This window comes from Myxocyprinus asiaticus, chromosome 43, assembly GCF_019703515.2.
Source record: "Myxocyprinus asiaticus isolate MX2 ecotype Aquarium Trade chromosome 43, UBuf_Myxa_2, whole genome shotgun sequence".
Taxonomy (NCBI): Eukaryota; Metazoa; Chordata; class Actinopteri; order Cypriniformes; family Catostomidae; genus Myxocyprinus; species Myxocyprinus asiaticus.
Genome location: NC_059386.1, coordinates 23,304,705 through 23,318,818, shown reverse-complemented (window position 1 = coordinate 23,318,818; position 14,114 = coordinate 23,304,705). Strand labels below are relative to the sequence as shown.

General features: G+C 36.5%; 2 protein-coding genes across 3 annotated transcripts; one reads left to right on the top strand and one right to left on the bottom strand.

The window, feature by feature from the left end:
- Nucleotides 1–4,507: 4,507 nt before the first annotated feature.
- On the top strand, nucleotides 4,508–13,477 carry LOC127433923 (zinc finger protein ZPR1-like). Of its 2 annotated transcripts, XM_051686296.1 has the most exons (13): nucleotides 4,508–4,788; nucleotides 5,083–5,244; nucleotides 5,380–5,470; nucleotides 5,631–5,701; nucleotides 8,250–8,339; nucleotides 8,454–8,576; nucleotides 8,691–8,817; nucleotides 9,486–9,556; nucleotides 10,337–10,426; nucleotides 10,535–10,645; nucleotides 10,752–10,841; nucleotides 11,666–11,731; nucleotides 11,862–13,477. In XM_051686296.1, exons 1-13 carry the CDS (start codon nucleotides 4,672–4,674, stop codon nucleotides 11,979–11,981), a joined length of 1,329 nt encoding a protein of 442 aa, XP_051542256.1. In that variant the 5' UTR covers nucleotides 4,508–4,671; the 3' UTR covers nucleotides 11,982–13,477. The 2 variants fall into 2 exon arrangements, with proteins under 2 accessions (XP_051542256.1, XP_051542257.1); XM_051686297.1 differs by lacking the exons at nucleotides 11,666–11,731; nucleotides 11,862–13,477 and adding an exon at nucleotides 11,452–11,635.
- Nucleotides 13,135–14,075, bottom strand: LOC127433930 (histone H2A-like). The gene has a single exon (XM_051686307.1). It carries the CDS (start codon nucleotides 13,986–13,988, stop codon nucleotides 13,602–13,604), a length of 387 nt encoding a protein of 128 aa, XP_051542267.1. The 5' UTR covers nucleotides 13,989–14,075; the 3' UTR covers nucleotides 13,135–13,601.
- Between the last annotated feature and the right edge of the window lie 39 nt (nucleotides 14,076–14,114).

Genomic DNA, 14,114 nt, shown 5'->3' with positions numbered 1-14,114 from the left:
GACAGCACCATTGGCAGCGTCATTACAAGTGTTATCACTGTTTGGTGTGATGACACAAAAACACCACAGCATTGAACAGGGACTGGAAAGTCTTTATTTGGTTTGAGGAAAAGAAATCACATGATCAAACTACCCACTGACCACTAAAACCACGCAGGCAAGAAACTTCCTTATTTCGAAGCCCAAACTAGAGTAAACATCAGACAGTCTTTATTATTGGTGATTTGGTCATTTAATAATGTTTAAACCTGCCATATTTGTATGTACATTAAATACTGTATATTGTATTGCACACTCAGAGGTGGGTAGTAACACGCTACATTTACTCCGTTACATTTACTTGAGTAACTTTTTGGGGAAAAAATTACTTTTAGAGTAGGTTTAAAAGTGGGTACTTCTTACTCTCACTCAAGTAAATTTCTAACGATTTTTTTTTTTTTACATTTACTTCGTTACAATGGCCAGTGTTCCTATCGTTGCATTACTGGGTTTAGTTTGAATTAATGCGTAATTTATTGAGAGATTACTGAATGGGACTTTTACGAAAGCGGAAGTTCTCACAGCTGCATGTGCTGAGATGCTATCACAGATTGTCACTCAATCACTGCTGCAGCATCAAACTCTTCAAAGTGAAACACTTTCTTCGCTCCGCACAGTGAAAAAAAAGAATAGTTTCGTCATGCAAATGCCTTCATTTAACACCAAGACAAGCTGTTATTTCAAGATTAAAATTGCAGCTCCAATTTAAGGCAGCACTCTAAGGTAAGTTTTGGCTCTAATCCTAACGTGGGCTTCTGTGTAATGAGATGGTCATTTTCAGGGTGATAATGTAACTGGGTTCTTATGACATCAGTTTTTAAGTGTACATTTTTAAATCAGTGCAGCAATATATCAGTGCACTTTGTCCCGCGTCCCGCATGTCATGAGCAGTATTTACACATTTACTGGAAACTATCGCAGTTACTTTGGGCGGATTAACTGTATAAATCCATGTAAACATCCAATTTAAGTGTAAATAAATGACTTTTGCTCTGCTGTTCGCGTGATTGACAACTGGAGCGTGAACAGACATCATTTCTGCATGTACACAGCGAGGGGCGCGAGGCACGCACGTGAGAGATGTGCAGATGCGAGGCGATCGTATGGCGAAGAGAGTGGATGTGTCCGAAATCGTTCAATCGTTCACTATTTCCTATATAGTGAATGGCAGTTAGTGCACTATATCTCAACAGTGAGTGAACAAAATGAGCGAGAGAATTCGGACGCAGACGAATACACCGAGTGTCGGAGCTCTGGGGCTGTCAAAGAAACAACGTCACATACAGTATGCACTTTTCAAATACTTATGCCTTACTTATTATTAAATTAAAGTTATTCTTATTAAATAATATATGAATACAGTAAATCTTAATTCTGTTTGTAATTTTTAATACATACTATATGTTAATATATAGAGTAAACACATTTGATCAAATAAAGAGTACATTTTAAAATGTATCTGTATGTTTTGCCTCTCTATATGTTATTATGTTATTTTAATCAAGTAATGATTTGCCAAAAAGTAATTTAATACATTCAGCATGAAAGAAAACATTGCAGGAGTGAAGGAAGCAGTAAACTCAATGCTCGTACATCTTCCCCGTGGTGGATTGTGGGCAATTAACCGTTGTTGAGTGTACATCAAATGTACACTTGAAATTAGAGTGCATTGTGTGTAATAATGAGTGAACCAAAGTAAGGAACGAGTGGCTCACTCATAATTCAGACAATCCTACAAAATGGCGGACACTCAAAATAGTGCACTATATAGTGGATGGGGGCAGTTTCAGACATAGCGAGTGTTCCATAACAGGGATTGGTGCCCTACGCAGGCTGCGTACTCTGCATTTAGAGAGCGGCGGTACTGCTGTACAGAATTAATGATCTAAATACTTATGACACTGAAAATTGTAACTACACTGAAATAAGAATCCACGCAGGACTTTAAAAGCTAAGAAATAGCAAAAGAAGTCATTAATAAAGCATGATCTTGCTTTGGTTTATATTTCAGCATTATATATAATGTCCTTCACATTTCACATTTTCACCGTAATAATTACTAGAAATGTTTCCAAACCTCTCTTATTGACAAATTCATCCAGATCTGACAAGAGCCCTTAAAGGGATAGTTCACCCAAAAATTACAATTCTCATTATTTACTCACCCTCATGCCACCCCAGATGTGTATGTCATTCTTTCATCTGCTGAACTCAAATGAAGATTTTTAGAAGAATTTCTCAGCTCTTTTGGTCCATACAATGCAAGTGAATGGGTGGCAACATTTTACAGCTAAACAAACAAATATAAGACAGCATAAAAGTAATCCATAAGACTCCAGTGGTTAAATCAATATCTTCAGAAGTGATGTGATAGGTGTGGATGAGAAACAGAGAAACAGATAACCTTCACATTCTTCTTCTTGTGTTTTTGGTGATTCACATTCTTCTCTGCATATCGCCCCTGCTGTCTAGCAAAAAATGACAAATATTGATCTGTTTCTCACCCACACCTATCATATCACTTCTGAAGATTTGGATTTAACTACTGGAGTCTTATAGATTACTTTTATGCTGCCTTTATGTGCTTTTTGGAGCATCAGCATTTTGGCTTACAGAGCTAAAATATTCTTCTAAAAATCTTAATTTGTGTTCTGCAGAAGAAAGGAAGTCATACACATCTGGGTGAGTAAATGAGGAGAGAATTTTCATTTTTGGGTAAACTACCCCTTTAAAGTGATAGCTCAACCATAATTTAATATTCTGTCATCATTTCCCTACCCTCATGTTGTTGTTGTTGTTTTTTTAAGTAATTGTACTTTTACTTGAATACAGTTTTTGGCTACTCTACCCACCTCTGTGCACACTGTATACAGCCATTAATTTGGTACTGGCCACCCAAGATGCTGGTCAATAATGATTTAAATATAGGATGTTTTATCAAATATGCTACTAAGTGAATGATGCAGCAGTACTTTTTAAAAGCCCACTGCAGAGGGCCAGATGCTGAAGGCCAAGATCAGTTATGAAGTTATGAACTGTTGATTTTTCACTGCAGCTGCTTAAAAAGTAACAATGGGAAATCTGAAAGGCTTGTGTTTATAATACATGTGTTATGTGGTTGTATTCATGTAAATAAATATATGTTTTGTCTCTCAGAACACTGAGAAGGAATTTTAGTATTTTAAAAAAGGAAGTGCAACACTCACTCTATATGTGAAATTTATGCTTAAACTTTATTTGATTAAAACTTGCATGACGTTTCGTCCACTCTCAGGGCCAAGGAATGAAGGAATTTGAATATTAGCAGAAAAAATCTTGTAAAGATGTGCAACACTAACAAGAAGATTTACACATGCGCACTCTAGTGGTTGTTGCTGTGAACGTTAAGCTCAGTCAACAACATTTGTGGCATAATATTTGATTACCACAAAAATTTTATTTCGACTCGTCCCTCCTTTTCATTTCTTATCTTTTCTTTTTTCTTTTCTTTTCTTTTTTTTAAAGCAAAAATCTGGGTTATGTACTTACAATGGTAGTGAATGGGGGCCAATCCGTAAACATTAAAATACTCACTGTTTCAAAAGTATAGCAGCAATACATAAACAATATGCATGTTAACATGATTTTAGTGTGATAAAATCGCTTACTAACCTTTTCTGTGTAAAGTTAGCCAATTTTACAACACGTTGCCATAACGATGTAACATTAACAAACCCTAAAACGACTGTAAAATGACGATTTAAACAACTTTACAGCTCAAATAAAACATGAGTTTTAACAGAAGAATTAATGTAAATGCTTTTTATAAAACTATAAGCTTCACGTTTCTACTTCTGAACCCTCCAAAAATTGGCCCCATTCACTTCCATTGTAAGTGCCCCACTGTAATTTTTTTTTTTAAGAAATTGTTTTTTGTGGTAATCAACATTATGCCACAAATGCTGTCGATTGAGCTTAACTTGTATTGAACCTGGAATATTCCTTTAATGAAAGGAAATTACTTGTATCATTAATCATAATGTATTAAATCAACAAAGTATTAAATCTCATGGTCCTAATTTAAACGTGATGTCTGATAAAATTCGAGTATGATTTAGAGTTTTACAATTTGATTTTAATTTATTACATATTTACATCATGCATTGGTTTGTGCGAAAAGTCACTCTACAACACCTATAATAAATACATGACACACCATGTATTAAATAAAGGAATCAATCCGATTAAATTGTTATATTTGCAGCACGAGAATTTCCGAAACGTAGAACGGCAAGGCGAGCTTAATTTATATTTATGAGTTGAGCGATATCTGATTGGATGAGTCAATTATATGAATATGAAAAGCGCTATCTGATTGGTCAAAGAAATTATAACCCACCCCTAAATCTAACCCTAACCAATCAGTTAGCGCTTTTCCTATAAATATGAACGTATCCTACCAAACTGGCTTTTATTTTGACAGGTTGTGTAAATTCAATCTGTCCCGCCATTGATTCAAGTGCGCATGAGGATGTCACACTAAAACGTGCGAAAACTGGAAACTTCTAGTCGAACGGCAGTCATTGATAATTCACATTTTCTACTAGCCTTTACCTCTCAAACCAGAGAGTATTAACACTTTTAAACGACAGTATGTCTGTTATTGAGGAAGAGCGCGTACGAGGCGGTGTTTTTAAGGACATTAATGCTGAAGATGAAGACGGTCAACCTACAGTAATCGAGAGTTTGTGCATGAACTGTTATGAAAATGTAAAGATCCAACTTTAATGTTGATTAAAATAATAACAGATGTTTTTATTGTTACATTATATTATTTATTATATATTATTTTTAAAACAATAATCATAGTTCTTCTAAATAATAGTAATAAATAAAATGTGTATTGCAGTAATACAAGCCAAAACTGTATATATTGTAAATATATATACTGCAGTTCAGACATGTCATACACATTTAGCAAGCTGTTTACTTCTAAAGTACTTCTGGTTTGTCAGTTTGTTTACTTGTGAAATGTCAACCTTATGTTTTCTTATTCCTGTCCAGGGAAGCACGCGACTTCTGCTTACTAAGATCCCATTCTTTAAAGAAATCATCATCAGCTCCTTCACATGTCCACACTGCAACTGGGCCAACACAGAAACTCAGTCTGCCGGGCGGATACAAGAGCAGGGTGTCCTGTACACCTTACAAGTGAAGACTAAAGAGGTAAGAATGGACTAATGACATTACTTAATGGCTTACGAGCAATAAAGCCATAGAGTGTTGTAAATTGCCAATTATTTTGGAGTCATTCGAAGATTCTCTCAGTGTTATTTAGCCAGTAGTTTTTCATTTGTGCAGGACATGAACCGAGAGGTTGTGAAGTCTGACAGTGCATCAACCAGAATTCCAGAACTTGATTTTGAAATTCCTGCCTTTACACAGAAGGGATGTAAGTATAGTATTATATAAGGTATTTGTCAATGATGTCACTTCCAGTGATTTATTGCAATCTGTAAAGAGTGATTATCATTCGTAGCCTGTACCTCAACTTGGTTTTATATGCGGTATAGTTTAACATTTTTATTTTTGTCTTCTGTCTGATTGTTTAGCGTTGTCAACAATTGAGGGTCTGCTGGACAGAGCAGTGGCGGGTTTAGAACAAGACCAACCAACCAGAAAGGTGTGTTAATCTTGGATCTTTGAAGAGTATACGTTATAATGGTATATAGGTCAATGACATGACACTTTTATATATATATATATATATATATATATATATATATATATATATATATATATTTAATTAATTAATTAATTAATTAATTAATTAATTATACACATAGAGTTGAAGTCAGAAGTTTACATACACTTAGGTTGAAGTCATTAAAACTCAATTTATAAACACTCCACAGATTTAATATTAGGAAACTGTAGTTTTGGCAAGTCATTTAAGGCATCTACTTTGTGCATGACATGAGTAATTTTTCCAACAATTGTTTTCAGACAGATTGTTTCTCTTTTAATTGACTATATCACAATTCCAGTGGGTCAGAAGTTTACATACACTAAGTTAACTGTGCCCTTAAGCAGCTTGGAAAATTCCAGAAAATTATGTCAAGACTTTAGGCAGTTAGCTAATTAGCTTCTGATAGGAGGTGTACTGAATTGGAGGTTTACCTGTGGATGTATTTTAAGGCCTACCTTCAAACTCAGTGCCTCTTTGCTTGACATCATGGGAAAATCAAAAGAAATTAGCCAAGACCTCAGAAAAAAATTGTGGACCTCCACAAGTCTGGTTCATCCTTGGGAGCAATTTCCAACCACCTGAAGGTACCACGTTTGTCTGTACAAACAATAGTACGCAAGTATAAACACCATGGGATCACACAGCCATCATACCGCTCAGGAAGGAGACACATTCTGTCTCCTAGAGACGAACGTAGTTTTGTGCGAAAAGTGCAAATCAATTCCAGAACAACAGCAAAGGACCTTGTGAAGTTGCAGGAGGAAACAGGTAGACAAGTATCTATATCCACAGTAAAAAGAGTCCTGTATCGACATAACCTGAAATGCTGCTCAGCAAGGAAGAATCCAATGCTCCAAAACCGCCATAGAAAAGCCAGACTACAGTTTGCAAGTGCACATGGGGACAAAAATCGTACTTTTTGGAGAAATGTCCTCTGGTCTGATTAAACATTAATTTAACTGTTTGGCCATAATGACCATCGTTATGTTTAGAGGGAAAAGGGTGAGGCTTGCTAGCCAAAGAACACCATCCCAACCGTGAAGCATGGGGGTGGCAGTATCATGTTGTGGTGGTTTGCTGCAGGAGGGACTAATACACTTCACAAAATAGATGGCATCATGAGGAAGGAAAATTATGTGGATATATTGAAGCAACATCTTAAGACATCAGCCAGGAAGTTAAAGCTCGGTAACAAATGGGTCTTCCAAATGGACAGTTACCCCAAGCATACCTCCAAAGTTGTGGTAAAATGGCTTAAGGACAACAAAGTCAAGGTATTGGAGCCTCAGTCTGATAGAAAATTTGTGGGCAGAACTGAAAAAGCGTGTGCGAGCAAGGAGGCCTACAAACCTGGCTCATTTACACTAGTTCTGTCTGGAGGAATGGGCCAAAATTCCAGCAACTTATTGCGAGAAGCTTGTGGAAGGCTACCCAAAAGTTGGCAATGCTACCAAATACTAACAAAGTGTATGTAAACTTCTGACCCACTGGGAATGTGATGAAAGAAATAAAAGCTTAAATCATTCTCTCTACTATTATTCTGACATTTCATATTCTTAAAATAAAGCAGTGATCCTAACTGACCTAAGACAGGGAATGTTTTCTATGATTAAATGTCAGGAATTGTGAAAAACTGGGTTTAAATGTATTTGTCTAAGGTGTATGTAAACTTCTGACTTCAGCTGTATAGCTTTAATTTTTCTTTGTTCTCACAGGCAATTTTTTTTTTTTAAATTAATCATTGCACTCTGTACACATGTATTCAAGGTGCAAGGAAAGGACTTAATACGTTTTACTTGATTGTTACACCACATGACATTTTTAGTTACAGAATTTTCTACAAAAAATAAAGTAATAAATGTTTTTCAAAAAAGTATTAAACCCAAATGGATACACTGATTACATTTCTATGCATTTGACATGTTTGTTTTTAATACTCATTTGTATCACCTTGTACAACCTTATTTGTCAGTGACCCATATTCATTTTTAACCTTAAAGGTGCACTAAGTAATTTTTTCTTCAGTTTAGCTCCTAAAAAATATATGTAGGAAATCATGACAGCTCACATTAAAATGAAGACTCCAGTCATATCAGTAATCTTATAAAAGCTGTTTTATTCTACATGGAGAGGGTCCGCACATGGGGGCTGCCATGTTAGAATCACATGACCAGCCGAATACTACTCTCTTAATCTCAGTAACCGTCCTGTTATTTGACACTTTCACTCATTGATTAAAGTAATCATGTCTGACTGTGAATACTACATTTCTACAATGACATTAAAATTGAAAACTATTAATTTTAAATGATGCTGCATCCAAGCCACTAGGTGTCAGTGTAAGTCCAAGATGACTCAAAGACAAAAGTTACTGAAAAAGTTACTTTAAACTACACATTTCTAATCAAGTATATAAATTAATGTTGTTGGTATGTATACGATGCATATAATCTGATTTATGACTCTCTTCTCCACATCACAGGCAACAGATCCAGCTGTAGCTGAAAAAATAGAGGAATTCATCCAGAGGTTGAAAAAGCTAAAAGATGATTTTCAAGAGGAATTCACATTAGTAAGTTTAACCAGATGGTAAATGGCAGTAGAATTATGTTGAATGGACAAGTATTTACAGTTTTCCATGTTTTATGTGAAGTTAAGCCTAATGATTGCATTTTCTGATCTACAGATTATCGATGATCCATCTGGGAATAGTTTTATTGAGAACCCGTTTGCACCTCAGAAAGACAAATCTCTTTCTGTCACGCATTACAAAAGGACACCTCAACACAACGCTGCTCTAGGAATAGAGGTGAGAAGATCAGGGGTGACTTGTACAACACCTGTGCCATAATTGACTTCAGATGTTAGCACAGATCTGCAAGATCTGTTTCTTTATCTTCTATCCTCTTTCTGTCTCTTTCAGGTAGAAGAGGAACAAGATGATGAAAAGCCTGGCAATGATCTAGACACTATGAGAAATGAGGTATTAGTGTTCAACACTAACTGCCCAGAATGCAACGCCCCAGCCAATACAAACATGAAGCTTGTCCGTATCCTTAAAAGTGTGCTAAAAAGTCTATTTTATTAAATAATTCATTTAGTGTGATAACTGTTTTGTTACGACTGTGTTATTCATTGTATTGTAACAAATAAAATGCTAACTACAGGTAATTACTACATAAATGCTGGCACGATAAGTATAGTGTGCGACAACATAGATGGTATGGTGGTGTATCTGTTTAAATATCTATGCAAGTAATGCTAATGTGTGGATTGGGTTTACCATGAACTGTTAATATTGTGCAAGACACCAAACCCCAGGTTGCTTCAGGTTGTCTGTACCTGTAGTAAGTGTGTTGTAAGACGTTTTGGATAAGAAAGCGTCTGCTAAATGAAAAAGAATGGAATAATTTGGATAAACGTTCTGTATTCGTACATTGCTTAATCATGCAATCTTTATTTTATTGCTGGTTTAATCAATTAACTTTATGCAGAATACATCCCTGCACACTACAAATGGTGGTACCAAGGGAGCACTTTGAGATAATTTTATTTTGAGGCACTGCAAAACGTGGCAAAATTTGACTATGCTAAGTGTTGTAAGCATCTTAGTCTCCTGTTCTTTAGTGAAAGTGGCAATGCGCTCGTGTACACAACCATAGAGTACATAGGAATTTTACAATTGTAGTCGTTTTTTGGTTCCTTAACCCAAGAGCAGAAATTCCACACTTTAAAGAGGTTATTATAATGGCTACTAATTGTGACAGCTGTGGACATCGCACCAACGAGGTAGGAATATTAAAGGAATATTTCACCCAAAAATGACAATTCTCTCATTTACTCTCGCCCTTATGTCGTCTCAAATACGAATGACTTGCATTCTTCTGCAGAACACAAACAATGGAGATATGAAATCTTTTTGTCCATACAATGTAAGTGAATGGTGACCAAATTCTCACGCTCCAAAAAGGACATAAAAGCAGCATAAAGGTAATCCATAAGACTCGATTTTGGGTGAGAACAGACCAAAAGGTAATTTCTTTTTCACTGTAAATCTTGACAGCAGTCTCCTTGAAGATCATGATTTCAAGCTTGATTACACTTCCTAACGGCATGTAGTGCTCTGCGCACGCGTCAAGCGCTAGAAAGTGTGATCGAACTTGAAATCATGATTGTGCCTGGAGACTGCAATGGCAAGGTGAACAATGTAAAGGGAGTTATATTTTGGTCTGTTCTCACCCAAACCCAACTGGATCACCTCCGAAGTCATGGATTAAACCACTGGAACCTTAATGCTGCCTTTATGTGCTTTTTGGAGCTTGAAAAGGTGGTCACCATTCACTTGCATTGTATGGACAAACAGACATTATATCTTCGTTTGTGTTCCGCAGAAGAAATTAAGTCATACAAGTTTGAGACCACATAATGGTGAGCGAATGATGAGAGAATTTTCATTTTCGGGTGAACTATTCCTTCTAGTCATGTTATATAAGCTATATTTTTTTTGTTGTTTTTGTTTCATTTGTTGATTTTGTTGCATACTTTATAATTACTGACATCATTAAATAGGTGAAATCAGGAGGAACCACAGAAGATCAGGGAACCAGAATAACACTCCACTTAACGGACCCTTCAGATATGTCCAGAGACCTGCTGAGGGTGGGTTAATCTCACAAAATCTCTAGGAGACATTGTGAACACGTTTTGCCTTTTTTTTTTTTTTTTTTTTATATCCCATGAATTATTTTTTGTGTGTGTGTGGAACAGTCAGAGACGTGTAGCGTGTTGATTCCTGAGCTGGAGTTTGAGATGGGAATGGCGGCTCTTGGAGGGAAGTTTACTACCCTGGAAGGACTTCTCAAGGACATCAAAGAACTGGTAGCATTTAAAGCTCAGCTAACTGCTTTGTACCTAATGTTTGTATGGTTATGGGAAAAAAAAACTTCTTTTTTTTTTTATGCTAATTTTATGCTTCTAATTTTAGGTTGTTTCGAAAAACCCCTTCATGTGTGGTGACAGCTTTACGGCGGATAGAGCAGAGAAATTGGAGCTTTTTGGGCAAAAGCTTGACAAGGTTGGAAATATACTGACATTTTGGTTAAAGGAATAGTTCACCCAAAAATGAAAGTTCTCTCATCATTTACTTACCCTTATGCCATCCCAGATGTGTATGACTTTCTTTTTTTTCTGCTGAAAACAAAGATTTTTAGAAGAATATTTTAGCTCTGTTGGTCCTTACAATGCAAGTGAATGGTGACCAGACCTTTTGAAGCTCCAAAAGCCACAAAAGCAGCATAAAAGTAATCCATAAGACTCCAGTGGTTTAATTCATATTTTCAGAAGCAATATGATAGGTGTGGGTGAGAAACGGATCTATATTTATGCCTTTTTTCACTATAACTCTCGCTTTCACTTCCTCATTCTTTCACAATATAAAAGTGAAAGTTTAAGTGGAGATTTATGGTAAAAAAAAAAAAAAAGGACTTGAATATTGATCTGTTTCTCACCCAAAGCGATTTCATCGCTTCAGAAGACATATATTAAACTACGGTGTTCCTTTTGGATTACTTTTATGCAGCCTTTGTGATTTTTGGAGCTTTAAAGTTCTGGTCCCATTCACTTGTATTGTATGGGACCAGCAGAGCTAAAATATTCTTTTAAAAATCTTAATTTGTGTTTTGCAGAATAATGAAAGTCATACACATCTGGGATGGCATGAGAGTGAGTAAATGAGAGAATTTTCATTTTTGGGTGAACTATTCCTTTAATATTCATAATCTGGTCTGGTCTCTTAAAAGTAAATATTGTCAATATCTTCCACATATCAGCCATCAGCTACATTTCAAGTGTCTTTTTGAGGCACTTAAGTTTTGTACTGTATATGCAAATGTTTCTCAGATAATGGCAGGAGAAATGGATGTTCATATTATCCTGGATGATCCAACAGGGAATAGTTATCTTCAGGTGAGTCAAGAGTTATAATACCAATTTTGTTTAAAGATTGTTTTTTCTTTAATCTATGCCGTTTCAATACTTTTATTTTTTTGTTGTTGTTTTGTTTATGTGAAGACTATAACCATACTCCTTTTTGTAGAACGTTTACGCCCCAGATCCAGACCCAGAAATGAAGATCGAGAGGTACACTCGAACTTTTGAGCAGAATGAAGACTTGGGGCTGAATGACATGAAAACAGAAGGGTATGCAGAGACATAGGTTTGGAGTCAAGGGTACAATGGAGAAGAGCAATTATATGAGCAATTCTGTCAGAGCCTTTAAATAACTTTATTTAATTCACTTTTAACTTTTATTGTAATAATGTTACAAGCACTTGTGTAAAAAAAAATACCTATGGTAGAAATATAATTTGAAGAGAAAATGATCATTTTGGTCTTTGTTTTCCTTGCTACCCTTAAAATTATTTTTTGTTTCAGCCAGCTTGTCTAGGAGGCCTTTATGTTAATTACGTCCTAACAAAATTGTTACAAAGTTAGAAGGTACTGAAAACTACGGGCACTAAATTCGTTAACCACACTATGGATGTGACTGTTGTTGATGCATTTTGTGCTAACTCCGCAAGGCTGTGTGTGTATTCGTATATAATTTATGGATTGTTTGTACAATAAAGTGGTTTCAACAATGTAATAACAAATAATGGTGCTGATCTAGTTATTTCACCTTACTTTTCCAGGGAGAAATGTAATTTACAATGGCTTCTCCATCCCATTAACACACAAGACAGTGTTGTATCTGAGAATAGAGCTGTTCAACACATTTGTAAAATTGGCTAACTTTACACAGAAAAGGTCAGTAAGTGATTTGATCACAATAAAATCATGTTTACACGCATATTGTTTATTTGTTGTGGCTATACTTTTGAAACAGTGAGTATTTTAACGTTTACCGATTGGCCCCATTGACTTCCATTGTAAGTGCATCACTGGAACCCAGATTTGAGCTTTTTTGTTAAGAAAATGAGGGACAGTTCAAAAAAAATAATTTATGTAATCAACATTATGCCACAAATGCTGTCGATTGAGCTTAACTTGTGTTGAACCCGGAATATTCCTTTAATAAGCTTAATTTATCACACTACATTCCTGTTAAAGCGTATGTTTACGTCTCTTGGCTAAACAGCGCGTATTTTATGGTTACTGATTGGCCCCATTCACTTTCATTTTAATTCCCTTACTGAAACCTCTGGTTCTGACATTTAGAAATAAATGAGGGCCAAGTCCAAATTTATTTTGTGCTAATCAACAGGAATAGCCCTTTAACACTGTACCACACTTTAAATACTTGTAATTAGAGCTTCTATTATATTCATGCTGCACAATGTAGCTTCGAGAAAACAAAGAATCACAAGGTCTTTGTGCTTTCCACTGGCACTTTACATTTATTGAAACAACATAACCACTGAACAGCAGATAAGACATGACTCGCATGTAATTCAAAGCACAAATAAAATGTAATAAGCATTGGTCCATATACAATGGAATACTTTGTGATCTTCATTCCCCCCACAAATGGAGGTTTGCTAGATTTACTAAAGATAGTCCGCCGTGATGGCAGGTTAAGTGTCCCATGGCCATTTTTAGCCAGTGGTGGTGTAGTTCTCTGTCAGGGAGTGCGTCAGTGTGCGTCGGCCTTATTCACAGGGAACTGTCCAAAATGAACAATTATCAACACCATAAAAAAAATAAAAAATTAAACAGTTTACAAGATGTAGCTGGTGTCTTCATTAAACAAACACAATAGAACGCAAATCAGGTAACACAACGTTATTACTTGGACACAAAATGGTTTGTGTCAATGTCCTGAATCTTCAAGCCCCGTTTACTTGCTCTTGGCTGGCTTCTCGGTTTTCTTGGGCAGCAGCACCGCTTGGATGTTTGGAAGCACTCCGCCCTGGGCGATGGTAACACCGCCTAGAAGCTTGTTAAGCTCTTCGTCGTTGCGTACAGCCAGTTGCAGGTGGCGGGGGATGATCCTTGTTTTCTTGTTGTCTCGGGCTGCGTTCCCGGCCAACTCGAGGATCTCAGCCGTCAGGTATTCCAGGACTGCTGCCAAATACACGGGAGCTCCGGCGCCTACGCGCTCGGCGTAGTTTCCTTTGCGTAGCAGTCTGTGTACACGTCCGACTGGAAACTGAAGTCCAGCTCTGGATGAACGAGACTTGGCCTTCGCACGGGCCTTTCCGCCGGTCTTACCTCTTCCAGACATGTCTGAACAACAAAGGAACCGTCTGTTTGACTAGTACGTATTGTTTACTGTAGCTGGTCGAGTGCGCTTTCGCTTATGATGTCAGCAGGGATTGATATTTATACCCGGATGTCTGCTCTGACTGGA

What these genes read in the sequence shown, in the direction of transcription:
- LOC127433923 (XM_051686296.1), top strand. Translation starts at nt 4,672, where the DNA reads ATGTCTGTTATTGAGGAAGAGCGCGTACGAGGCGGTGTTTTTAAGGAC. An exon ending in GCATGAACTGTTATGAAAAT is followed by an intron (nt 4,789 to 5,082) that starts GTAAAGATCCAA and finishes ATTCCTGTCCAG; the next exon opens with GGAAGCACGCGACTTCTGCT. An exon ending in ACGCTGCTCTAGGAATAGAG is followed by an intron (nt 8,577 to 8,690) that starts GTGAGAAGATCA and finishes TGTCTCTTTCAG; the next exon opens with GTAGAAGAGGAACAAGATGA.
- LOC127433930 (XM_051686307.1), bottom strand. Translation starts at nt 13,988, where the DNA reads ATGTCTGGAAGAGGTAAGACCGGCGGAAAGGCCCGTGCGAAGGCCAAG.